Source organism: Rattus rattus, chromosome 12, assembly GCF_011064425.1.
Source record: "Rattus rattus isolate New Zealand chromosome 12, Rrattus_CSIRO_v1, whole genome shotgun sequence".
In the NCBI taxonomy this organism is placed as follows: Eukaryota; Metazoa; Chordata; class Mammalia; order Rodentia; family Muridae; genus Rattus; species Rattus rattus.
The window spans coordinates 56,735,809-56,763,807 of NC_046165.1; the positions used below are offsets into that span (position 1 = coordinate 56,735,809).

At 39.3% G+C, this 27,999-nt stretch overlaps 1 protein-coding gene across 4 annotated transcripts; it reads right to left on the reverse strand.

The window, feature by feature from the left end:
- Positions 1-111: 111 nt before the first annotated feature.
- Kctd9 (potassium channel tetramerization domain containing 9) lies at positions 112-27,857 on the reverse strand. 4 transcript variants are annotated; one of them, XM_032918227.1, is made up of 12 exons: positions 27,673-27,857; positions 18,044-18,165; positions 16,311-16,354; positions 13,903-13,999; positions 13,209-13,395; positions 12,892-13,020; positions 9,305-9,372; positions 9,102-9,197; positions 8,253-8,402; positions 5,043-5,148; positions 4,244-4,377; positions 112-1,341 (listed from the first exon to the last, which is right to left on the reverse strand). In XM_032918227.1, exons 5-12 carry the CDS (start codon positions 13,234-13,236, stop codon positions 1,225-1,227), a joined length of 828 nt encoding a protein of 275 aa, XP_032774118.1. In that variant the 5' UTR covers positions 13,237-13,395; positions 13,903-13,999; positions 16,311-16,354; positions 18,044-18,165; positions 27,673-27,857; the 3' UTR covers positions 112-1,224. The 4 variants fall into 4 exon arrangements, with proteins under 4 accessions (XP_032774118.1, XP_032774115.1, XP_032774117.1 ...); XM_032918224.1 differs by having other exon boundaries at positions 13,209-13,267; positions 27,673-27,836; XM_032918226.1 differs by lacking the exon at positions 27,673-27,857 and adding an exon at positions 24,796-25,618 and having other exon boundaries at positions 13,209-13,267.
- Between the last annotated feature and the right edge of the window lie 142 nt (positions 27,858-27,999).

The following is a 27,999-nucleotide window of genomic DNA, read 5'->3' on the forward strand; positions in this document are numbered from 1 at the left end:
GGAAGCACAAGGCCCTGGGTTCGGTCCCCAGCTCCGAAAAAAAAAGAACCAAAAAAAAAAAAAAAAAAAAAAAAAAAAAAAAAAAAAAACAAGACAAACATCAGAAAATATTAAAAAAAAAAAAAAAAAAAAAAGAGCCACAGGTACTGACACAGTACAGCATGTGCTGGCCAAACACTTAATGTGTGTTCATCAGCTGTTTTGGTGGCTATAATCAAGCCATCAGTTCAGAATTTCTTAGTCCCCACCACAGGGTTTTAGCTATAGTTATCTGATGTTGCTTTCTTGTAGGTGACTGCAGGATTTATCCATACTGTCTAGCTCCAAATGCAGTAGATTTGTTGAATATCTATTCTAAGCTGGTTCTGTATAAACTAACTGGCATACACAAACTGTGGTCAGGATAAAGCTGTGTTTGGTTCTGAAGTATCTTCCTATGCTTGTGACAACTGAGCATGAGAACTAACTAGTGACAGGATAGGGTAGCCTAGTCTGCTGCACAATGGAATTTGCCTATAGTGAAGCTGACGTGTGCTCACTAGACCACTGCAGCGACTGGGAATCCTTCCTTCTCCTGCAGAATGATACACACGAGCTTTCCTCCAACTGTGTCTCAAAATGTGAGAACAGACTATGACTCAAAGTTTGCTGTTTTCTTCTTTAAAAGTAAACATTACAGAAATGAATTTCAAAAGAGCCAAGGGAGTCTTAAACTAATCACCCTCACAGGATGGATAGGTGTTTGAAGAGGAAGGCATTACTAAAGCTATTTATAAACCCGAACAACTCGTCAGAGTCTTCAAGACGTTTAGCAACTTAAACATCCTTACTGCATCTAGGTATTCAATAAATATATTTGCATATGTTGTGCTTTTCATAAATTAAAATTCTCAATGCATCTTAAACCAAGATGGTTCTTCCATACAATGCCTAAATAAAAGCAAATAGAATAGCTACTACTCCTGGTCAGAAACCAGACAAACGCCCCAACTCCACTCAAAATGCAGCAGCATGGTCTACTTTCCCTACATCTATGAACAGAGTGTTCTTCTGTTACAGTCACAATGAGGGAAATGCAATTACTTCCCCTTATGCACCTCTGGGAACAAACATATGCCTTAAATTCCCTTACAGTTTTCTCTCCACTAGACAACTTGATAGATGGGAGAAATAAAATAAGGAAACGTTTTCATCTGGGACATCTTCCTCCAGCTCTTGCCACTCTCATCTGACACTCTGAGACATATGTAATGGTGTCAGCATCTCTTCAAATATGGCACCCTTCACGTTGGAGCCTCTCAAGTTGGCTTCCTGGAGGTCACACCCCGACAAATCACAGTTCTGCAAGACAAAAAACAAGACTCATGGAGCTCAAATGATTTAGGATCTGACTTGGTTCCCCCACAAAATTATTTCTTGGCATGGCAGGACAATATTCCCAAGTGTTCCCATTCTTGGAACCTTCTACTAATGCATTGTGGCAATGTGGATAAAACGACCCCCACGGGCTCATATATTTGAATGTTTAGTCACAGGGAGTAGAACTATTGGGAAGGATTAGAAGAATTAGGTGGCATGGCCTTGTTGGAGGGGGTGTGGCCTTGTTAGAGGGGGTGTGGCCTTGTTGGAGGAAGTGTGTCACCGGGGAAGGACTTTGGGATTTGAAAAGCCCGTGCCACGTGCTCCACTATGTTCATCGCAGCCTTATTTATAATAGCCAGAAGCTGGAAAGAACCCAGATGCCCTTCAACAGAGGAATGGATACAGAAAATGTGGTACATCTACACAATGGAATATTACTCAGCTATCAAAAACAACGAGTTTATGAAATTTGTAGGCAAATGGTTGGAACTGGAAAATATCATCCTGAGTGAGCTAACCCAATCACAGAAAGACATACATGGTATGCACTCACTGATAAGTGGCTATTAGCCCAAATGCTTGAATTACCCTAGATGCCTAGAACAAATGAAACTCAAGACGGATGATCAAAATGTGAAGGCTTCACTCCTTCTTTAAAAGGGGAACAAGAATACCCTTGGCAGGGAAGAGAGAGGCAAAGATTAAAACAGAGACTGAAGGAACACCCATTCAGAGCCTGCCCACATGTGGCCCATACATATACAGCCACCCAATTAGACAAGATGGATGAAAAAGAAGTGCAGACCGACAGGAGCGGATGTAGCTCCGCTCCTGAGAGACACAGCCAGAATACAGCAAATACAGAGGCGAATGCCAGCAGCAAACCAATGAACTGAGAACGGGACCCCCGTTGAAGGAATCAGAGAAAGAACTGGAAGAGCTTGAAGGGGCTTGAGACCCCATATGTACAACAATGCCAAGCAACCAGAGCTTCCAGGGACTAACTAAGCCACTACCTAAAGACTATACATGGACTGACCCTGGACTCTGACCTCATAGGTAGCAATGAATATCCTAGTAAGAGCACCAGTGGAAGGGGAAGCCCTGGGTCCTGCTAAGACTGAACCCACAGTGAACTAGACTGTGGGGGGAGGGCGGCAATGGGGGGAGGGTGGGGAGGGGAACACCCATAAGGAAGGGGGGAGGAAGGGATGTTTGCCCGGAAACCGGAAAGGGAATAACACTTTCGAAATGTACATAAGAAATACTCAAGTTAATAAAAAAAAAAAAAGAAAGAAAAGCCCGTGCCAGGCCCATCTCTTTCCCTGCTTGTGGATCAGGACATAGTTCCCAGTGACTTCTCCAGCACTATGTCTACCTGCCACCATACTCTGCCATGATGATAATGGGCCTCTGAAAACATAAGTAAACCCCCAGGTAAATGCTCTCCTCAGTACTCATGGCAGCTCACAATGATCTGAACTCAGGAACCAAGGGATCCTGAATGGCCTCTTCTGACCTCCGTGAGCACCAGGCATGCACAGGGAATATGGAGCAGGCAAAATACTCATAAAACATAAATAAAAAGAATTGGAAGGGCTACATTAATGGTGCAAAGCCATTTTTTGGTGTAAGTTTTTCCTTTAGTTGAATTTACTGCTCTGCTCCTAAGAACTATCAAGAGATCAAAGCTAAAACAAAACAAAACAGAAAGTCTGAGATAAGCTAAATTTTCATTTATAATTCTATCTGTGCCATGCCACATTGTTTAATATAACACAGCCACCAGAAAATTGTAGCTATTTAAGTTTAAATGAATTAAGATGAAGTAAATATTTTTTAAGTTTAGTGTCTCAGTTGTACCAAGCTCAAAGGTCGTCCAACAACTAAGTGGTTGTTAGCGACTGTAATTAACAGAACAGATACATAAAACACGCCTTAGTGCAAGCAGCAGCACTTGACAGCATTATGTAGACAACAGCCACTGAGTCAGGCATGGTGGGAGCTGAGAAGAAAAAAAAAATCACAAGTTTGAGGCCAGCCTTTGCTGTATAATGAGTTCTTCTGTACAGACAAACCAACTACCTAAGTCTACAAATCGAGAAGACATAGAATACAGGTCTTACGAAAAATCATAGACCAAATTAAAAATCTCAAGCTGAGATCCAAACTGAGCATGATGCCAAGTTAAAACGGGCTTTTCATGAGCCCAATCTTAAACGCAGAAATCATTTAAACTTCTCAAGTGGTTCAAGAAATAATCTGGCTCATTAAATTCTGTTTGGAATTAAACCTATTAAGACTGCAATATGCTGGGGCTGGGGATTTAGCTCAGCGGTAGAGCTGACCTAGGAAGGCGCAAGGCCCTGGGTTGGGTCCCCAGCTCAAAAAAAAAAAAAAAAAAAAAAAAAAAAAAAAAACTGCAATATGCTTGAGAGAGACCCAAGGAAAAGGAGATGAATGAAATCAAGGCTGACAGAAAACCATATCTGTTTCCCTCTGCATCTGGAACTGGCACATATGACTTAGGTAACACAGTCTACCTAGTTATCAAATCGACCTCTGGAACTAAAAGTCATTCAACAAGCGAATGTTCCCCCTACCTCATTTCTTGGAGGGGCAGAAGGGTGCAGGGTCTCACTGATAATTCCAGTCTAGGCTAGAAATCCCACTCCTCTCACCTCAGCTGGGATTCCAGTTATGAGTCCCCATGCTCACTTTCTGAATAGGCAATTGAAAGGACAGTGACCTTCCAGCTGCCCAGCCATGTTAGGTGGAGCTTCACAGACAATTATTCTGTTTACAATTTCAGCAGTTTGCATGATCCCACCAGTGATTCTCATCATTAAAATTCCTCAGAGACTTCAGTCTAGAGACTTACTTCTAAATCCGTTCCTGCCAGAGTTGCTCCTCTGAGATTACAGTTCTTCAGTTTCGCATTTTTTAAGGTAGCAACTCTGAGGTTAATCCCTGTCATCTGGCTTCCTTCCATGTCCACACCTTTCAGATTAGCACCTGCAAGAAGCACGTTTTTGAAGGAGTTTAACCTAAAAACTTTATAGTTAGCCACTAGAAGCAAACACATGAGATGATCTTACAGAGGGGATGAGAAAAGGCCATGCAACTTTTGGAAATAAACTTAAAATCTATCTTTCAACCAACTTGCAATATAGATTTCAATGGTGGTAATTTATTTTCTTATGGCATAAATGTCAATGTTTTAGCAATATTTAGAGAACACAATATTTTCTTTTGATAATTAGCACTTCTATAATATGCCTTTATAAATGCACAATCAGGGGAACACACAAGCACCATGTCTCCTAAATTCAGGTAAATGAGGTGTCCAATTCACAAATAACGAAACACTGCTGGAATATTAAGACCTAACAAACACTGTAGGCTTAACTGAAATTCTTCAATTTTGTCAGCATACAAATATTTTATTTTATTTGAAAATTAGAAGGTTGATATTTAACATTTCAATTAAGCTTCTAAGGCATTATTTCCTGTGTCCTCGGTATTGTTTAGTCTAGCCTCTGCCAATGACTGAGGCCAAAGTAAAGTGACTCTCCAGTTCTGACCTCAGATGAAGCTCTGCCTAGAGCCGTCCTGATTCACCTCTAACAACAGCTTTTATTTAATGGTTTCCAAGCAAAAATAGGCAGACAGTCTCTCACCCTCTAAGTTGGCTTTAAGACCTGAAGGATCCTCAAAATTACAGAGCCTCAGGGATGCACCTTCTGCGTTTGAGCAGAGCATCTTGACTCCCTGGAGATTTGCACACTGTGAACACAAGAATCCCGGCTGTAAGGGTTAAACTTGATAACATCTGTGTAAGCAATAAAAAGAAATTAATAGGAAAAGTCCAATTCAACACATCTGTAATTAGTTATTTTCTGTTTATCTTGAAGATGCCTTTAATGAAACTCAGAAAGAGCTGAGAACTTTTGGAAGAGCTACAGTAAAAGAAAGAAACAGCAAAATAACAACAGTACATCTGCTTTACATAGACATGAATTTGGATAAAGAAGCTTTGTACATCTGAACTATGACAGCCCATTTCCATCTTTATAAATAGTCCTAGACATTACAAAAAGTGTTCAAAATGTTCATGAAATAAATAAGGCAGGCATAAACGCAAAGAACGGGATTTCTCTTCTGAATCATGAAAGGAATCAAGAAATGAAATTCCTGGAGCCCCATCACTTCAGAGGCCAGGACACTAATGCCACCAATAACCTCACCATTACCTACACAATACTAACCACCTACTTCTTGGATCTTCCTGTATCAACGACTCTACATGGCACTGCCAACCCTGAGCACAATGTATAACGAAGAAAGTAGAAAGTTAGAAAATGCATGTGTGAGTTTTAAGGGGTAAGTCTTCTTAAGGGATCCAATGCATCCAGCCCTGAATTCTGTGAGTTAAAATGGTAAGTGTCTCTGTAAAATTGACATTAATATAGTTTTCACAATTGTAACAAAACAGAAGCTGACAGTGTTAAAATTTACATGGTTGAGTATACACGATAACTCTATTTGTCCAAAAGCCTAAGTCTGATTGAGTTATGTTATAAACATATTTATCAAGGAAGACGTTTGGTTTATAGGTACAATTTTACCCAGCTTACAGACACCTCCAGCAAAAGGAGAGGTCATCCTACTGACAGTCAATGGACAAATAGTTGTTTATTCCCATCTCTCCATGCCTGGGCCCTAATGAGGAGTTATACAAGGTCTGCCAAGGTCGATGGTATCAGGACATTAAAAGACCAAAATAACTAAAGGATGACTAGATTGATGTGCTTGAAAATCTAACAAGACAAGAAGTTGACATGTGCAAATAAATGCCAATTTTTTGTTTTGTTGCTGTTTTTTTTAATTAATAGTCCTAAATAAGACATGCAAAATTTACCTAGATTTCCCAAGTTTTTCTGCAGATAAGGTCTACACTCGGGGTTTACTCTGGGATCTCATAAAGAAATACAGGAGAAGCAGTAGTAAAATTTCTGATTTTTAGCCAAATAAATAAAGCACTTCCTCCTCCTCCTCAATGGAGTTGGATGCCAATGCTGAGAGTATCAGCTAAGGACACCAGCATCATAGGAATAAAAACTGTTTTGTGTTATCAAAAGAGGCAATGTGTTTTGATGAAAGCAGCTGGGTCATTTACTCTTATTTTAAAACACATATATTGATATTAAATGACACTTATATTTAAGAGATAAAAATTTATATATTTTGAAATATATACATAAGTAATGTGCTGTGTAAAACATACTGTGGCAAGGTACAAATAAAAGAAAGTTGACTACATGCTGATATTTGCTGAGGCTAATGAACAAAGATAAAAGAGCATGTTACATTATTATATTTTTATAAATATTTGGAATTTTCCAAATGAAACCGTCCTTTTAAAAGAAAAAAATACAAAGAAAACACACTTTAGAATGCAGTTCTTATTCTAGTAACTCTGTGTGTCCCGGTGACCGAGCAGGCAGAGCCAGGCAAAGCATGACACCCTGAGCAGTGACGACAAGAGGGATCATGTTTGGTTTACAGTCAAAGTGGAGGATCTCTCCACAAAGGGTCAGGGCTGGGATGGGAACGAGAAAAATTATACACTGGGTGAGATGGAAGCCAGAGGAGCACGCTTGGCAGAAAGCTTGGCACACACTTTGTTGACACTGCAACATACATGGCTGTACATCAACCACCACCTTCACATACCAAAGGCAGTGAGAAATTAGCTTTGATCCTCATAGCGTACAGCTCAGCAATATTCCTCGATATGAGCCCATTTTATTAGCAGTAATTAACTTACAGGCCTATAACATTTTACTTCATCGGGAATTTATATTGGTCTTGACATGCACCATTTAAGGTAGGCAGAGTCTGGGTATAGATGTTTACAAGAACATCTTAATTAAATAGATCTCAAAACACAGTTGTGTTATAATGATTAAATCTGTCTTTTATCTTTTTCTGTCCCTACCCAAACCAAGCAGTTTTCCAACATTTCAATGAAGGCTAAGTCTTTCAAACATGTCTTTATGCTGTTAGTCTGTCTTTTGCCTATTTTGAAACTGCCTGACCCATTCATCCTGAGATAGAAAGGAGGAAGTAGCAGTATCTAAAAAGTGTACTGGATGATTTTTTTACTAGATTTGATAGAAAAGTTGTGGGAAACAGGCTGAACTAATGAATAAAACCAAAATTATAATAATGCAATAAATGACTATCAAAAGCAAAATGCTATATCTGGTGCAATTAATAAAACAGACTAGAGTCCTGACATAAAAAACTTAAATTGTTATTAATTCTATCCTATATGTATCCTCTAATCCCAGAATAACTCTGGTAACTACTATATACATACACATACACGTGCACACACGTGCGCGCGCGCACACACACACACACACACACACATAAACATATATATGACATAGTCTTGCATATGTGCAGAGAAAAAAAGCGTTGAGGTGCTAACTTCTAGAATGATGTCTACCACATCCACTTCAGACCCCTTCTCCAGATATTCCAGTCAGCACCTTTCTCATCATAAGTGAGGCTCAATGAATTTCCCATTCTTTTCAGCTTTACATGTCAACTGCAAATAATAAAGTTCTCACAAATTTAGTCTACTACTTCAGGGAGCTCAGAACCTCACTTTAGGATTTAAACTTTTAGGTCTATGTTTCACAAAGGATATGAAAGTCATAAAACCAACCCATTCCACTTTTAGACCCTCCAAAGTCAGCCACACTGTCAATTATCTGTATTGAAATAAAAAACTCTGCAAGAGACATACAATTTCTGCTTTTGAGAATGCTCAACAGCCTAAATTTTGGTTTTCCTTATGACTAAAGAACGATTCTTACGTCGAGCACTGATCCAGAAAGATCAGCTCGTTCAAGATTAGCACAGCAGAGATTTGCATGTGCGAGGTTGCAGCGGCTTAAATTGGCCATTTTGAAGTTAATGTATCGAAGGTCCAAACGGGAAAGATCAGCACCACTGAAGTTTAAACCCTGGAATTAAAAAGCACAGACTGTCATGATGCTGAAACCATCTGTCTGAATTGAGTTTAATCACTGTAACTAAGCACCGAGATTATCAGAAGCTATTGGCCTTTCCGTCCAATAGCTTATTTATTATCAGCATGAGCTAATGGAACTGAGAGTACATGGCGTCCGTGGCTTTCATGGGTTCTTGTAAAGAAATTCCATCTCTACCTATTAAGACAGAGATGGCTACACTGCACTGACAGGTGGACAGCCTAAAGTGGGACCATAGTTAGTCACATACCTGCTGATGGCCATGATCAACTGGATACAATTACTTTATTAATTCTAAAATCCAATCATCTTATTTAAGGGGAAAAAAGACATATATTGTGGTGTCTTCAAAACCTGTGACGCTCTAACACATAAAAGTTTCTGTCACTGACCAGCCACACACATAGTAACTGTGAACATAAACTTTAAAAGAAACTGCTATAATTTCCATGTTACTCAAGAGCCACTACAGAAAGCACAATTAGACAGTAAAAGAGGCTATTCTATTTCATATGCACTAGCCACTTTAAATCAAAGCCATGGCTCATTAGTAAACTTATTTTGCATAAAAAGGAAAAATAAGACAAAAGAAAAAAACCTTTGAAGGCTGTGGAACTACTCTAGACTTGCTGATACACACAGGTCATGCAGGGTATGGTCTGCTTCAGTTACCTGGCAGCGCAGCTCTGACTTGGTTGGAGTGGCCAGCAGAAATCGAACAAATTCCTTTCGGGATATTGGTGAATGATCCTCTGGTGGTTGGGAATTCTTGAAAACAATATTTAAAAAAAAAAAATCAATGGGGTCTTTGGGGTGATACTTAGGATAAGTGTAATACTGACCAAGATAAAAACAAAACAAAAAAACTACCTTACCTTTATGGCCACTTCTAGGTGTTCAATCAGTGAGTCAATACCAAAAAACCTGGCTTCTTCTAGAACACCTATCAAAATACAAAGCATGACTTTCACATAGAACAATTCATTTTGGCTTTTACATATTTTTTTCTGTTAAATTCTCCAGTAGTGTTGAGGTTAAACAAGTAGGCTTAATGACTTATTTATTTCTGTGTGTACTTGCGTGTACATGCGGGAGGGAGAGCACCAGAGGAGAACTTCGAGAGTCCCCTCTCAGGTGCTGACCACCTTTTGAGAGAGCATCTCTCATGTACCCAGTACACTAGCACAGCTCTGCAGTGAGCTCCCAGGAGCCTCCCTCCCTCCGGCCCCAGTCCTTGCTGGATTACACTAGGTTGCCATGCCCAGCTTCTGCATTAGGCCTCTAACCCACTCCAGTTAACCAAACTCTGGTCCTGACACTACAAGGCAATCACTTTACTAGAAGACTGTGATCTCCCTAGGCTTGGTCAGTAGCAACAAGTAGTTGTAGTTTAGAATGTTCCCACAGAATGTTGCAAATGTTTTGAAATTTTTTTTTCTGAGCTATATTTTGATATAATCTCATCACTTGGAATACTGAAGTTGGGGGAGAGTCTGGAACAGTTTTCTAGCAAGTCTGGGTTACACAGTGAAACTCTGAGGGGGAGGGGGAACCAACAAGTTTTTTCACAAAAGAAAAAACTAGAAAACTAGTAAGTGACAACAAAAGCTTGGCACATTTCTAGATTATGTTGGTAGTTAAGTAGGCCATGAGCAAAAAATCTAACACTGTCCACTCCTAAAACTGTCAATTTAGTAGTGATTCTATTTACTGTAAGTCTAATTAAAAACAATTAGTTCATTTAATCTTAACAATTCATCTACTTTATTAATGCAGTGAATAATCTGACTAGGTTTGCTATCAATATTTTGCTAAGTCAAAATGAGTAACAGTTTAAGTCAAATTCACAAAAATAACTCAAAAGTATAAATCAGACACTTAAACTTTCTTATTTCTAAATGAAAAAGGGATTTTCTCTATCATAGGCTTGGTTAAATAAGCATACGTCTGCATGTGAGTAACAGCACTGGTAAGCTCTATGTTCCAAATGAGGACTCGGTTATTTGGTTGGCTAAACTGACTCAAGAATTACAAAATTAATAGACATAAACCCTCCCTTTAGATTCTAAGCTACTAAGAAAGACCAAGCAGTTAATGGGGAGAAAGGAAATAATCTTTCCTATGAAAGTTAATCTCCACTTCCAGTCATGCAACCGAGAGGCAAAGCTCTGAGTGGCACATACTCACGAGCCACCTGGCAGGTGTTCCCTGCCCTGAGTCAAGAATGCCCTACATCACCTGTTCCCTGCCTGGCCTCAGGGCAACTTCTCTGCATCCCTCCCAAGAGGCAGTGTAAGGATCAACCCCGATAAAACCCAGAATAAGGAGACTTTCTTTGCCCTCATGCTAAGTTCACCAAGGTCCTTTGTGTAAATCAAACCTCTTGGGGAATGTGGTATGGCTGCTTTTCTAATTATAGGTTTAGACTAAAACTTTACAACATGCAGACAAGCTTTACATATACGGAAGCCTGCATATGGTCAGTTGAAAGGCTACTCAATCTATGTTTACTAGCACCAGCAATACCTGCTTTAGCTCCACACTCCAGTTCGGTCTCAGAAAAACTTACTGAAGATCATTTTTAAAGTACTAGAAGACTTGGGGGACCTGGAGGCAATCTAAAATGTATGGATGGAAACTATACTTAGTAATAACTATGTACAAAATGAACCCAGGAGAGTTCTTCACTCCCAGTCATGAAAAGATGACCAACCATTGGAGTACAGAAGTGGAATGATGGCTGTGACAACTACGAACCATGAGGATCTATGCTTTTGAAATTCCTTTGTAGGAAGAATTTGGATATTTGGAAAACTCTTAAAAGTGGATTTAATAGGCAATATTGTTGCAAGCTCAGAACACCAGACCAGCAGGAATACAGAAAATGAAGGCCAGGCTCAGGGGACATCAGATTGGACCAGCACTCTACCAGGATTAGAATACAGGCATTCACATTATACTCTGACAAAGAATTTTTGTATTCTGTCCATGACCCAAGAAGGTGTGTGAGAGTGAACTTCAAATAGCCGGGTGGAGGGAATTTCAAGCTGCAGCACAGGCAGCTGGCTACTCTCAGCCGGGCTTACACTGAGAACTGGAAGCACAAACCAGAAAAAGGAGATTAGAAAAACAAGTATTTTGTTCAGAAAAAAAGAGTGTTTATAACTTTGTGGACGAGAAGGGCAGCTTGTTACTACCATCTCAAAGAGATCAAGCACTTTAACAGTGGACACTTCAGGATCTGACCAGCCCTTACCCACCACAGGATCCAGGGTATGAAGGTCTGAATTCATTTGAAAGACTTCGCTTTGAGAAGACAGGTGCACAGTTAGCAGCGTGTTTTTTCAGATCCAGCCATGCAGGTACTCAAGCACCCATTCCATACCACAGTCTAAGGCAGGTCTTCTCAACCTCCCTAATGCTGTGACCCTTTAATACAGTTCCTCATGTTATGGTGACCCCCCAACCATAAAATTATTTTTGTTGCTACTTCATAACTGTAATTTTTCACTGTTTCAAATCCTAATGTAAACATCTGATACACAGATGGCCTTAGAAACTCCAGTGAAAGGGTCATTCAACCACCAATGGTTTCAATCCACAGGCTGGGAACTCCTGATCTAAGGGGACCTCACTAACATTTGAGTTGGTGGTAGACATTCACATAATACTGTTTTTGCACGAATATAGAATGTAAAGATTCTGGGGTCAGAGGGTTCTATCAAGATTTCAAAAGCAGGCAGTTAGAGATACCAGGAACATGGAATGGTCTGCCAAGGAACGCCACAGGGGGCAAGTAAAGTCAGCCAAGAAGAGAAACCATGGGGAATACAAATGGTAAGGGTAGGGGTGCTTAAACCTTTGGGAGTTCACGTTATATGCCCTAGATGCTACCAGACACGAAATAGCGCATTTCCCATCTGCCTTCCTCAGTTTGGTTCTACTTCAGTCCTTGTGATGGTCTGAATGAGAGGTGTTTATGAGAAATGTCTACTAGGCTCAAATATTAGAACACTATCCTGCATCTGGTGGTACTGTTTGAGAGATTGTGGAGCCTCTAGAAAGCAGAGCCTTGCTGGAGGAAAGCTTTGAGAGTTTATAGTCTGGTCTGCTCTCATTTTCAGGGCTCTCCCAGCTTCCTGCCCCAGCTGCCTGCTGCCATGGCTTCCTGCCATGATGGACTCTCTCTGTAGAACTGTAAACCCAAACCAACTTTCTTCCTTTGACCTCACTACTCAGTATAATAAGTCCAGAAAGTAAAGAAACAGCTATTAATCCAAAGAAACAATACCAACCTATAAAAGCCACTTGTGATAGAATTTAAATCTACTTAGAATCCAAGTAAAAAATTTATGGGCTAAAGAGACATATAAGCAAAGATACCCAGCCAGAAAGACTACCTATCCGTACTGATACTTACATTCCCATAGTTACAATACTCATATTCCTGTGAGCTACTTACCCAATAAGTTAATGCCATCATTTACAATGAGCTGTCCATGACGTAAATAGTTCAAAATAGGTTCAAAGTACTCAGGACTTCGGTCAATTAAGAAAGCTCCTCTATGATCTTGCTTATTTCCCCAGACACCTGTGATAGCATTTTAATAAAGAAAATCCCCCCATAAACAAAAATAAAGTCAGAATTTGTAGAAGAAAAAAGTCACAGAATATGTCATCATGTCTTTACTCCTATAAAAATTACTTTATCCCACTTGAGTTACAAAGTCAGCTCAGATAAAAATGGACCCCCAAACAGTGAGAACATGTTCTACTGACCTTTGTCCTTGAACATGTGCGCCAGCATACTGTCAGGCTCTTTATTCACTAAAGTGCTCCTAAGAATTCAGGGAAAAAAATTGATTTCTTCATGTGTCTTTACAAACAAACATATTTAAGTCAAGAGTATACTTGAGTTCAGCTGTTCTCTCAAAGAGATGCATGCTACAACCTGGTAGGAGTGACGCTGGGAAACAAAAATGTGCAGTAAGTTGCCAAAATCTTTTCTAATCTGGCAATTCCTTTGATTTAATGTGCATTATTATCTTTTCATTTAAATACCAGCAAGACATTTTATTACAATACCCTTGATCTTATAGTAGCTGATCTTCAAGTTGCTGCTTCTAGAAACACTGCTAATTTCTCTGTGCAATCTGTTTACTACATATCTAAAAAGCAACTGTAAAGCTGAAATGATGCTTTATTTATGCTTTCTCTAGAATGAAAGCTTCACTTCATTTAAAATTTTTCTTTAAAAACTTTCTAAAAATAGTCTCAATTCACAAATTTTTAGGAAGCACTTGAAAATCTTGTAAGGAAATTAAAAATTGAAGGAATCAGTACACAGTCCTGTTTATTGTTTTGTCCTTTAAGACACAGAGACACACAGATACACACACACACACACACACACACACACACACACACACACACACACACACACACACACACACACACACCCAGAGCTACCTACCTTGTTGTTGTAAAGTATCGACCTCCTACATTCAATGTAAGCCAGTCTGTGTGAGATCCTAGCAACCCTCCAGGCGGTCTGGCATCTGTCTGAGGATCTAGAGATGACATGTAAAAAGTAATAGAAATATTAAGATTGAAAATTCTGTAAAGACAATGAAATGATTTCTCAAAGCAAAACCTTGTAAGAATCTATCAAAGTTCCATGACAACCATGACGATTCGACCCAAGAAAAAGTACACAAAGCTGCTAGACTAAGGGAAGGAAAGTCCTGTGGGTGATCAAGAATAGTCATTTAAGACCAGATTTCTTGATGCCACCCTTTATGTCACAACAAAGTGAAACAACTTACAATACCCAAACAAAGAAAATGTGAACCAACAATTTTTCAAGGGCTTCTTTGTAAAGCTGACATAAATGTACATATCTAAAGTTTATAATTTGATAAATTTTGTCATGATTCTACATCTGACTTTCAAGTAGAGAGCCATAAACTGTATAGCTTGCAAGATGCCAGAGAGAACTGGTCACAAAGACTGGAAAGAACCGCTTAGAGTACTTTCAGACAATCACTAGAAAGAATGGCACAAGCACTGAAGACAAGCACTAGTGCACTTGAGGAGGGACCATCGATGGAGCTTAGGAAGGACAGATAGTACATGCTGCATGTACCTTTGACAATGTGGAAACGCAACCATGTAAACACAAAGATAAAGGCAGGAGGCTATATAAAAAATGCTAAGCTGTTGGCAGACCCTACTAGGATTGAAATATTGATTATTCCTCTGAAGTTTTATGTGGTTTTTGAGTAGGATCCATCCATTTAATGGGTGTACAATAATGTGACATTATAATTCCATCACTCTCTGAATAATTGGAAATCAGGGTTACAAATATGGAAGAATGGAAAGTAAAACTTTATAATCCTGAATATCCCGAAAGATTCAGTATGAACCCATGAGCTATTTTATATCATATTATAGAACATAAACATCTCATAATATATGTTAAACTTTAAGATAGGTAGTATAACATGTAAATTTTATCTCTAGCTACATTATATATATTTTCAACTCTAGTCATCAAAAGGCCTTATAGCAATTATAAACCCAGCCTGTATCTTGAACATGACATCAACTCCTAGCAATAATGTTCCATGTCTGTGACAAAAAAGAAAAAGATGAATACCTTATTGCACTAGAGGGTGACGAAACCCTGAAAAACTAGTGACATTGAGTTAAAAAGACAAATAGGACTCTACTGACCCAATGAGACTTTGGGGGGCATCAATACATGTAGAGGATGAAAACTTATTAAATATTCCAAGAAATTACAGGAATAAACAAAAATCTTAGCACTATTTTTTTTTTTTTGTTATTTGGGGGGGGGCGTAGGGGACTGAACTCAGACCTCTATACATAGCAGTCACTGGTTCTATTACTGAATTAAACCTCAGCCTAACTATTACTTAATGAATGGTTTTTTTATGGCTAGTCTGCAAAGAATCAATTGAGTAGCCACTTTCAGTAAGGCCAGTAGGGACAGGATGGTGGAGAAAAGATTTGCTCAGAGTTTAAGGTAGAGGCAGAAGAGGCTATACATTTATTCTGTTGTTGGTTTTTCAGATACAAGAACCTTACAGTGTAGCCTTGGCTGGCCTGGAGCTCACTATGTAGATCAGGCTATCCTGGAACTCAGAGAGAAACACCTGCTTCTGCTTCCTAAGCAAGTACTAACATGCCAGCACACTTACTTTTAATGTGGCTACTGCCTGAAGCAAAAACTCATAAGAATCCCCTCTACTCATCAAACACAATGACAGTAAGGCTTTAAAACACTGAAACACACACCCATGGGTGAGTACAAGAAACAAAATTAAATAGTCGTTAAAGAACAGTTGCTTACTTATGCATTAGGTCTTCTCTTTTGAGATATCCAAATATATAAGCTTTCTTCCAAATGAAAGGTTAGTGGCTGACGCCAAGTCATGCTTTCATGCTAAGATTTGACTGGCAGTAAAGGACAGTCAACACTATTCAAGGAATACATGGGTACAAGTAAATAATACAGTACTAATAATAGTAGTATTATTACAGTAGTAATAATAAGGAAACTCCAACAATTACTTTCAACGAAAATTTATTTCTAAAATCAATTACCTTATCATGTTATAGGTAACAAATGTACATATCTAGGACACCTTAAAGACATGTAATGGAGCAAATATACAGACTATAATTATAATTCAAATATGTATAAGATGACATAAAGTCAGTGAAGAATAAAAAATGTAAAGACCTGAGCTTAGTCATCATGATTTTTCATGTTAAATCATACAGTTCCTTGTATTTACCATTTCATGTTTATTACTGTGGCAAATAAAATAGGTACTTAACAAAGTTACTTACCAATAAATGGTTCTCCTTCACACACAAACAACACATCATCATCCCTGGGAAAACCAAATTTTAGAAAGCCACAATCAAAAGCCAGAAAGCATGTTAATTAAGTGGTGACTTATCTGAACTATTCCTCAGAACTACACAGATGACAGGCCTTGTCACCAGCCTACCTACAAGGAAACTGTCTCCATGGTTCTGTTTAACCCTGACTAGATCTAAAATCAAACAACTGACCCTGTATATCAAAGTATTTTTTAAAATGACACAAAACAAAACTTACTATCAAAATTTATGAATTTGGCCTTATTATTAATTGAAGACTGTACTATTTTATATCCAAAAGACATGACTGAAGCAACAGTCCACTTTTGTCTTTAAATTAATTCTTTACCTCTTAAGTAAATTATTGGGTGCTTTCTCAAATAATTAGCAGCCAGGCACTTTAAAACCAATTGTCATAATAAATCCTGAAAAATATGAAACCCTGAGCAATTCTGTTTTAACATCTATTCACTACACATCTGCCATGACCACATTAAATATCTCAGCTCGCCTGTCCTCTTGACTTACCAGGATAACTCCTCCTGACCACCCTTGCCTGCACCATTACTGTAACTCAGTGATCAGAGGCACTACTGAGAGCCAAAGCACAGTGTAAGCCTCATACACTTCTGTCCTCTCCACACACACACAGCCACCTCCATCTGACTTACAGGAACATACGACACACTGGGCTTTTCTTGGGAACAGAATTTATGAATAAAAATTAGATTGATATATTCAGTGATGTTGGCCAATTATTCACAGAAACTGAGAATGAAAAACACTAAAAAAAATTCTAATTTATTTAGATTTACATTTCAATTTATATTTTCAACTTGCTCAGTTTGCTAGTTAATGTTTCTAGACTAGAATGAAAGTTTGTTCTCACAGACAAAAATCAAACTGCGAACCTTTATGCCCTGTAAGATCCCTTATTTCTCAGATGCTTGGTCTCTCTGTTTAAAATGACTAGAACCAATGACTTGTAAAGGAAGTCTATTAGACTGGAGAGTCACTCTGCCCTGCCCTGCTCTGGATTTAGGTGTAGATTAGTCATCATATACAATGTCATTTAAAGCATCACAGTCTTTACACCATCAAGTTAAAACTTATGCTCTGCCAAGCAGATGGATAACTCAAGCAAAGCTTGAGACCACGCACTGTTGGTGTGGTCTCTACCTAGAATGTCTCCCTCATCATCTTCCCGCTCAACTACTCTCCTGTCTCACAACTGTCTCATCCTTTGAGGAGTGAAGTGAACTTGATAACTGTTTCAAGGGATAATCTACCTGGGACTAAAAAAACAAAAAGCAGCTTTAAAAGGTAATATTATGTAGACCCTGGTGCTACCTCTAGCTAGAATTTTGTAGTACTTACTATCAATTACTAGTGCTGTTTATGAAATTTGTCTAAAAACAAATTTAACAATAAAGAAGGGGACGTAAGAAACTTTTAAATCTTTAAATTACCATAAAGAAGAAATTCTCAGTGCCATATATGACCAATGTAGACTATCCAGGTTCTAAACTATAGTAAGGGTTCTCTATCTGATCAACAGACGTTAAATTCAAGTGACTTCCAGATAATCCCTTGCAAAAACCCAGCTTTCATAAGAGCAGTGAAACTATTGCATAAGTAACAGCACAACAGCAAGAAGCAAGGGTCCACTACTGAGAGCTTTATAAAGAGAAAGTTACCTGATCAAAGCAATATCATCAATCAGTCCGCCTTTCCCATTATATACACTGGTGGCTTTTATGCCGAGTTTACTGCTGGCTACTGAGAGCAAATCAGACAAAGTTCCGTATACAGCAACCACCTGTAAACAGACCAGATTAATTTGAACATATACAATAAATCACTGACATTACAGATTAAAAGATCATTTAGAAGATTCAGAGCACTGCCTGATGATAGACAATTACTCTGTGCCTCCCATTTTAACAAACTCAAAACTGGAAAAGAGCCTGCAGGAAGAGAGGAGGAAAAAGTTGTAGTGTCAGAGGGAAGGAAGGACAGCAGAACATGGCATACAGAACTGACTAAGGGCTCACATGGGCTCATACAGGCTGAAGCAGCAAGTATGGTACCTACATGAGTCTGTATCAGGTCTTCTGCATATGTCAATGGCCGTTAGCTTGGTTGGTTTTTGAGCACCTTAACTGTGGGAGCAGGTGTATCTCTGATTCTTGTGCATACTCATGGGACTCTTCTTCCTATTGGGTTGCCTTGCCCAGCCTCGATATGAGGGCTTTTGCCTTGTCTTACTATATCTTGTTTTGTTGTTGTCTCTTGGAGGCCTGCTCTTTTCTGAATGGAAAGAGAGGGGTAGTAGATCTGGAGGAAGGGAAAGGTGGGAGATAGCTGGGAGGAGGGGACAAAGGGGGACCTGCGGTTGGGATGTATTATATGAGAGAAGAATCTATTTTTAACAATAATAAGAAAGAAATTACAGCCAAACAAAACTAATATAGAATCTTTATATTCAACATTAACTCTGAAGATAGATCTGAACTTAAATTTAGATTAGTATTTTCTATCAGTCAACTTGTGACAAACTCTATAGTTTGTAATTTTAACTAGTAATGAAAAAAAAACATTTTTATCTACCTTAGTTTTATGAGGCAATGAGTTGATGTCTACAGCTTAGTAAACTGCCTAAGTCTGAAGTCCTTATTATGTTGTTCTTGTGTTATTTCTTTGTAGGAATGGCTCCTTTCCTTTTTTTGTTGTAATAGCAATAGTTTTCTGCTGTTTAGCATATTATTCACTACATCAGCCATCATAGAGAAGGTAACAATTTCCCACCTCATTAATTTTTCAAAAACTATTATTTTATGAAATCCAGATTTTAGCATCTAGCATTCTGAGTGCAACACTGCTGGGTTGTATAAGAAATGGGTTTGTCCTGCAGTGACTCAGGCAGCGTCTAACATATAATGATGCACCAGCTGTGTTAGCAAGGGGTTGAGCATTGGTCGGTACATGATCTTTTGCTCTAGTCAGCTCTTACTGGCTTCCCAGTGGCTAATTCCCAATGGCAGCACTGTCAGCCAAGGGCTCTGGATGCTAGGAAAAGCACAACTGTAACACAGAAAGGCAAAGACAACCACAGCATGCAAAATGGTTGGGGGAAGCGGGACAAGAGCATCTCCTCCTGCGATCTGCACCCTCGTTCTTGCTGTCCTTGCTACTACAGCACTAGGAATTCTCTAAGTCCTTCCCTTTCTCCTCTTCTGCCTTTTGGGTATTCTCCATGGCTTTCCTTGGCCTCACATCTCCTCCTTTCCCTGACATCAACTTTCTTGCAGCAATTCTTTCGTGCAAGATGGATGTATCTGCTCATGTTAAGCTCCCAGCTTAAAATAAGAGGCATTAGACTTTATGTAACTTCCTTTTCAAAATCAATCAAATTATACTGCTGTCTACTTCCATTCAATTGAGGTGGTTTTTCATATGCCTTGGTTATTTCCTAATGAACAGAAAGGCCACTCACCACAATCCAGTGCTACATTGACAAAATGAGGAAATTTAAACTTTAATTCAGTAAGCTTAATTTAAAGTTTCTAAAAGGCAACAGCACACATGTGAACTTTCTACCACCACACTTCTACTGGACAATGCTGTTCTAAGCAACAGGGTAAAGCAAACTAACGCTGAAATACCTATCGTACTTAGGAAACAGGTGACTCAAAATCAAGTGGCCCCAAGAGGACCATTTATGTGAATGCTTAGTTCCCAGATGGTGAAACTGGGAAGGATTGGGAAGTATGACCTTGTTGGGGCTAAGGGAGTCACTGGATTTGAGATTTCAAAAGGCCATGCCATTCCCAGGTAGCTCTTGTTTTAGCACCATGCCTGTCTGCCTGCTGCTGTGTTCTCTGCCACAAGATCATAAACTCTAAGCCTCTGAAGCTATAAGTCCCAAATGAATACTTCTTTCATAAGTTACCTTGGTCACAGTGTGATACGGCACTTGATCATGTCAATAGAAAGGTAATCAAGATAATAACAGGGACCCTGCTTTCAACCTGCCATGGAGTCAACTTTGAATATATGACAGAAAACTCCCACACAGTCGCCTATACACAAGATGGGTTTTCCTTAGAAAAACTAAGGAATCAAGGTATAAATTGAATCCAACTTTTATTGTAGTATCTATAAATTAATTTAAATACCTTTCTACCCAAACCTTATAAAGTTTCAAAGGCAAAATAAGTTATCAAAAGTTGCCATATATTCTAAGAATACCAACCAACTAGTCTTGGTACAGCTAATGAGCAGAGCTAAAAACAAAATCACCAACCACGTAACAGGATGGCGGACTCTGCTACCAAAGAGGCTGGGGAACGGAGTCTGAGGCCAGGGTAGACTACACGGTGAAAGCATAGATGCAAAATGAAAGGAGGTGTCATCCTAAGCTTTTAAATGGAAGACTGTCCTAGGCTAAATGTTATATTACTTGCTTCTTAGTAGGTTCCAAATCTCTGAGTAAAATGTCATTGTTTTTAGAGTTTTGAACTAGGTCACATCAGTTACATCTAAGTTTTTCACAGGAATTTACATCAGAAGATGAAGTATATGGTATAATTGCAATTTGAAAGTGCTATTTATAAAGGGTTGAAAAGTGGGGTTGGGATTTAGCTCAGTGGTAGAGCGCTTGCCTAGCAAGCACAAGGCCCTGGGTTCGGGTCCCAGCTCCAAAAAAAAAAAAAAAAAAAAATAAAAGGGTTGAAAGTGAATATGTTTGGATAATGGAGCTATGACTGACTACTGATAAATCTTTAAATTTGTTTTCCAAACTTATGAAAAACCTGTATTACACAGGGACAGGGAAAATTTTTAATTTATTTTAAAGTACCCATGCTTTTGATATTAGTTTTAAAATAAAATTTATAGTTGACAATCTAATAATTAAAAATATTGACAAGCAAAAGATCATCAATAGAAAAAATAAAGAACTGAAAAGTTCTATAAACTCAAAATTTTCCCTTATACTAAGCCAATATACTTGGGAGAGTTACTATCAACATTTGTTTATCAATTTAAAGTCACACATAGTCTCACAACACTTTACATAACACACTATTAATACAAAATGGCTAAATTATGCATGCTGAGTTGTCTAACCAAAGCACCAATAACAACTCTTACCTAAAATAGCTCAATTCACCTAATACAATTCTAATAAAGTTCAAAGGGAAAATGATCTTATTTCATGGTCTAACACTCCTGAGGTCAAGAAGGACAATATTAAGAATTGAAAATTCTAGCTGGTGATGGTAGTACATGCCTTTAACCCAGCACTTGGGAAGCAGATGCAAGCTGATCTCTGAGTACTAGGCCAGCCTGGTCTATAACTAAGTTCCTGGACGATCAGGGCTATACTAAGAAACCCTGTCTTGAAAGGAAAAGAGAATTCTGACAATATTAACTGTTAGGAAAGATATAATCAACAGGAACACTCATATACTAGTGGTGGGAACATAAGCAACCACAATGACTTTTTAAAATCTGCAATGATCTTATGAAACTGGATGCTTGATGGGAGGTGGAGAATTATGGAGATGTAGAAGACTTAACTGAAACCAAGAGTTTATGAAAAAGCTGTATGGAAAGCTACGATCTTGCCACCCAAGTAAACAGTATAATCAGAGTGGATGACACACAGGCAACATGAAAGGATGGGAGTGGAGTACTCTGATGAAAGGGTTAATAGAACGGGGAAGGCAGGTAAAGTAGAGAAAGAAGTAGCAGGAGTGTGTTAACTCAAACTAAGGTTTACAAAGAGGCCTTAGAGAAATCTACTAGTTTATAAGCTAAAATAAATAAATAAATAAATAAAAAATAAAAAAAATCCCCTATATATGTATATACACACACATATATAGGAACACCCTGCATGGGTGGACAATGCTGTTTAAGAACACATGGGTCATTAAATACAGATCTTAGTGTCAGGTAAAGTATACCTTCCTACCAGTTAGTTATCTGGGCCTTTAGGAGGCCTCAGAGGTAACTGAAACAACCATAGGCTATGGTCAACCATATGGTCACTCTTGGTTATCCACCATAACTAGATGGTAAGAAGCTACTGCTGATGATATCACTCATTGTAGCTTTAGAACATAGAGAAATCAACCTTGATTGAGAGAGAAACACTCTCCCTACTTATTAGCTTACAAAGTGTCAAAAGGTGCTATGAAGGATGCTGAAGAAAAAAACAGACATCCTAATATAATACATACTTGCCTGGTAGAATGTGCCACTGGTATAATAGTGACAGTTACAGGGATAACCAACCATTTTCTGATGGGATATGATGCCTGCTCCAGAGGGCGGATTTCATGCCTGGTACCATAAACGTAGCCAAAAGCTCACAGGCCTTAGAGAGGAATCTACTGCTGTAATGTAAAATTATCATGGTGTCAAATTGCCTATTAAATATTTATGTTTATTCTCATAGAGTAACATTTCTCAACTTTGGACAGGGAAGCTTCTCTCTGCAGTAGGTAACTGTTAATGGACAGACTCAAAACTAATCAGAGAACAAAGTCTAAGTGACCATGTGCACTCAGCTGTAGATGAACCACGTATATTAACTTCCCCAATCCAAGTTTCAGGAAGTCTCTAGGAAGAGTGGTCAGAAAGAACGGAAGAGCTAGCACATGAGGAGTGCTGAGAAACGTTGACTTCTGGACATAACTTTATCACACCAATTCACATGAGCTACAGTTCCTGCAAAAACCTGTCTTCCACACCAAGCCAGTCAAACTTTCAACACGAGTGAGGGAGAGTGCCCTAAGGGTAAGGCCTTGATGAAGCAGCTATTAACAGTTGAGGCTGCTAAAGGAGTCATTTTCCGTTTAAGACATGGTTGGTGGTAGGTTGCCCATACTCAACTAGTTGGCCCCATACCCACAAGCAAATAAGCAGCACTAATCAAACTCAGGGGGTTACTTTTTTGAATTATATATCCAAGTTGGGGAGGGGTATAAGGGCAGGTATCTATGAAAACCAGGAACATTTGAAGCTCTAGAATTCAACTTATAGGCAATTGTGAGCCACCTGACATAGGTACTGATATTTAAACACCAGTTCTCTACAGGCAGGAAATATTCTTAACTGCTGAGCCATCTCTCTGGAGAGGCAGCAGGGGATGGAGTGGGAATGGATGAGTTGAAGATGGTTTTCAAATTACAGCCCAAAGCCTGTTATGGTAAGAATTACCAGAGCTGTGCTAGAATTATATAGCCTAGCCTCCTTACTCAGACCTACTGGGGTTGGAAGACAACACTGATTTTCAAGTCTTCCCAGTGGTTCTGTGCATAAAGCACTCTAGGAAATTCTTGTTCTTTATGCTAAAGTACACACACAGTATTGTATATGACTCCAGCCTGTTGGTGTGGATAAACTGTGGTAGTGTTTAAATATGGCTTTCAATAGGCATTGAAATGCAGATGTTATCACTAAGTGATAGAAATATTAAATGAAAACAGTCAAGTTTGGAAAGACTGAAAAGCAACAAAGAGAAACAAAATTAATGAAAATGGCTTTTAGTATTTTCCTTTTGTTTTGATGCACCATCAATATTTTATATTGCAATCTTCTATATACATCAAATATATTAAAAAAAAAAAGAACACAAAGCTCATTCTAAGGGCTAGATTCCATAAGTCAGATTTCCAGCTCTAATAATGTAATGAATTCTAGCCTGGATGTATAATACCAACAGCACATTTCTGACCTGATACCCAGTTAGAAGAGAAGTGACTTCCTGAACTAAGGATGCAGACATCAGTCTAGAACACAGGCATTTCCCAGTCTACTGAGTCTCAGCATTTGGCATGGAGGCCCACACTCAAACAGCACTTGTAAAGTGGTAGCTAAACCAACTGTACACAAAAAGCCTATGATTTGCCCAGCTCATTATTGATGGCAGGGTTGCTTACAACCACACATTTTATTTAGATGTTTGAATCTTCATTACATATTCTTAATACTAAACCCTTACGGGAATATTAAAGAGATCAAAGGAAACTGGGAGGCAGAGAGAGAAAAGATGAAAGGTGTAAGCACAGCAGACCTTTCTGGAACCAATATCAGTTCCTTCCTCCTCCCCCACAATTCAAACACATCAAATGTTTTGGTAGTATAATCTTCAAAGTCCATTGGTAGAATGTTTCTGGGTTTGTCGTCAATCAGTTGTATATTTATTTAATTGTAAACTGTGTGCCACAGTCAGAAATATTTTCCTAAATGACATGAGGACTTTTATTTACTCAGACTACAAATTGGCCAGCAAGAATCTTTTATATATTTATCATTAAATTTAGTGAGATTCTGCTACATGTAAGATTTCCTTTAAACAATGAAGGTTTTAATTCTTTTTCATGGGTGTGTGTTTGAATGTGTGTAGGCACATGTGTGTGTTCAGGTGTGCATGTACCTGTGTGCACACGCATGTTGAGGCCCAAGGTTGATTTGAAGAGTCTTCTTCCTGTGCTCTGTACCTTACTCATTGAGGCGGGGTTTCTCCACTAATCTCTGAGTTTGCCAACATGGCCAGTATAAAGAGCCAGCTTCTTCCTGGGATCCCTCATCTTTGCCTTCAGGGCCTGGAATTCCTGGTGGACTGCCATATCTACCCAACATTTGCTTTTTAGGGTCCCAATTCTGATCCTCACACTTGCTCCTGAGCCATCTCCCTAATCCCCAAATTTTTTAAAACCTAAGGAAAAAAAAAATCTAAGACCTTTGACTGCATGTATAGGAAAATACTCTTTTCATGTCTTGGTCATGTCATGATGAGGATGATCTCATCATATCGCCGGTTAATAGTTCAAAGAACAATATACCCTAAGGAAGAAGTTGACTATAGCAGTTATTAAGCAAAGTTTCTTAAAACATGGCACTCTTTGGCTTCTGAGAGCCTTTTAGTTTTTTAACTTTACAGCTGATGCTAGGAAAAGCAGCCAGCTTTGCTACTTTCCCAATGTTTACTGTGCTTGCTAATTAATACTGGTTTCAATCTGCAGATTCTTTTAGGTTTTAAAGTCACTTGGCACTTAGTTGATGGCTAATCCCATTAATACTGTGTGATGTAAATCTCTGTAATGTACTTGTAGGCTTCTATACATCCTATGTCAAAGAGAACCAACTGGTAAATGAACTGTTGGCTACCAGTCTATTTACATATGAAGACCTGTGCTCTGGAAGAAAACAAAACCAGCTTGACAGGTTCAGGAAGTAGAGGCTCCCATGCTTTTCCAGATTAGAAAAAGCAAGTTTTTTTTTTAAATTATTTTGTTTTTAAATAAAAATATAAATAACATGCACCCCTTCCTAAACCCCCAAGGATCATCTTATATCTTCCATGTACTTCTTTTCACTTAGAAAAAAAATCAGCTGTTTCATCAACATTAAAAGCACTATTCAGGGGTTGGGGATTTATCTCAATGGTAGAGCGCTTGCCTGGCAAGTGCAAGGCCTTGGGTTCGGTCCCCAGCTCCGAAAAAAAAGAAAAAAGAAAAAAAAAAAAAAGCACTATTGAGTTACACAAATCAAAAATGCATGTTGATATCTTGATGCCTGGTGAAGAAACCTGTGCCTTTCTACATCACAGCCCATGCATGACCTAATAGCCACAAAGCAAGCTGTAAGAAGGAGATGCAGTCAAACAAAATTCTCATGACTAGGGGATTAAAAATAGACACCAGGTAAGCAAGGAGACAATCTAAATGATATATTCTACCTTATAGACAGGAAAGCAAACTATTTCAAAGTAGCACTTCCTTTGGGAACATTTTAATGTGCATCCACATCATGTTTACAACAATCCTGACTAAATACAGTGACTATGATTTCACTAAATAGCCACATACATAAATGCAGGTGGTATGTATGTATTGTGATCTTTTCAAATAAGAGTCATTTTAATATTTTCCCATCAGCTGAAAGGACAGGAAATAGCTTTGGAACATATTCTGTAGCTTAAGATATTAACATTTAAATATTAAATGTTAATATTTTTTATTTCAGTCTTAGGATCATTGTAAACCATAAGTACCCATAATCATTTGAGATGCACTTTCTCCAATCTTCTGAGTCTCAATATTTTTCAAGTAAATAATACTAACCTGGAAACTCATAGTCAAAGTTTTAACTTTTTAGAAGTTTTAAAAAAATTTAAAAATACACCAAGAGCAACTCCCTTAATTTTTGGACAATAGCATTCTGTGAATTCAGAAGAGATTTAGAGAAGAGCTGAAGACTTATAGGAACCCTAATCGCTTTGACTTCATGGAGTCACACAACAGAGTTGACACTGGTGAAAGTGCATATCAATACAACTGGCAACACTAAATCTTTCAATAAAAAACGACACAGACTACTAGCCAACTCCAGAGTTGGTTAAGGAATAGTTAACGATCAGAACTGACAGCTTTTCAGCATATATTTCTGAAGCACTGTTGAGCTAATGTGAACACTATTTTTGTGTGAATATCAAATCTTTTAGGAAACTAAAATCAGAGCACAAACCCCACTGTGGATCAGATTTCCAGAATCTGTTTATTCAAAACTGCAGAAAGGTTGAAAAACTCCGCCCCTCCCCAACCCCCAACTTTAATGTCTTTGAATAGTTCTGCTGTGTATACGCGGGGGAATCAGAGTACTCTGGCCGATGTACCTTGAACTGAAACTTTAAAAAGGTTCATTATTTTTGAGACTTTAAACAGGCTTAGTTAATGTGTGGGGCAATCATTTAACCACACATTACTAGTCCGCCAGAAACAGCCAATATTTTCCAAAGAATAACTTTCAAGGGTGGGGCAAGAGGCAGCTGCAACATCGGAAAAATATTTAGCACCACGCCCTCCACGGAGGCCTAAATGCAGCTAAGGCTACTGTCAAATCAAGTCATTCCGAAGGTCTGCTGTCATCATCCTTTAAGGAACCAAAACAAGGCGACACAATAAAACGTGTATAAAAGTTTGCACAGTGGTGGGGCAAGGGGCCCGGGGCACCCTGAGAGATGAGGAAAGCGGTCCAGACCAGGTCCTCATTCTGAGGATGTCACTCGACTGTCCCCTGGAGTTTCCTTCTCCCGACCTGGCCAGGGTCACTCGCCTCCGTGATCACTGCCTCCTCCCCAGGCTGAGCATTACTCAGCACGGATAAGGACAGGAGGGCGCAGCGGGAAGGTGGGAGGGGACCTCGGCCAGCTGCTCAGGTGACAGCGGCGCCTCGGAGCTCCGGTGGCCGAGCTGCCCGGGGCTGTCGGAGGCTGCGGGGGTCCCCGGGTCGCGCCCCCGCTGCCGCTTACCTTGCCGTTCCTCGGGCTGCCGTTCAAGAACAGCGTGACCCGCCGCATCGCGCCGCCCGCGCCGGGTCCTGAGGGAGCCGCCACCCTCGCTCCCGGCCCGCCACCCGCCGCGCTCCGCGCCCGCGAGACCCCTCCCGCCTCCCACCCGGACTCTCCGCCCTTCGCCACCTTCCTGGTCGGCCCCACACTCCTCACGCACGCACCCTCAGTCCCACACCCCGGGGTTGGCCGATCCTCCTTCCCACCCCGCCCCTAGGCTCCTCAGCCTGCTAGCGGCCCTTCCCCCAACCGCGCGCCCAGACTGACACTGACCTGCGCCAATCAACG

Coding starts and splice junctions, on each gene's coding strand:
- Kctd9 (XM_032918224.1), bottom strand. CDS start 27,720: ATGCGGCGGGTCACGCTGTTCTTGAACGGCAGCCCGAGGAACGGCAAG. Junction 9,373..12,891: donor TGATGGCATTAACTTATTGG/GTAAGTAGCTCA, acceptor GTATTTTGATAG/GTGTTCTAGAAGAAGCCAGG. Junction 8,403..9,101: donor AGTCAGAGCTGCGCTGCCAG/GTAACTGAAGCA, acceptor TTTTAATTCCAG/GGTTTAAACTTCAGTGGTGC.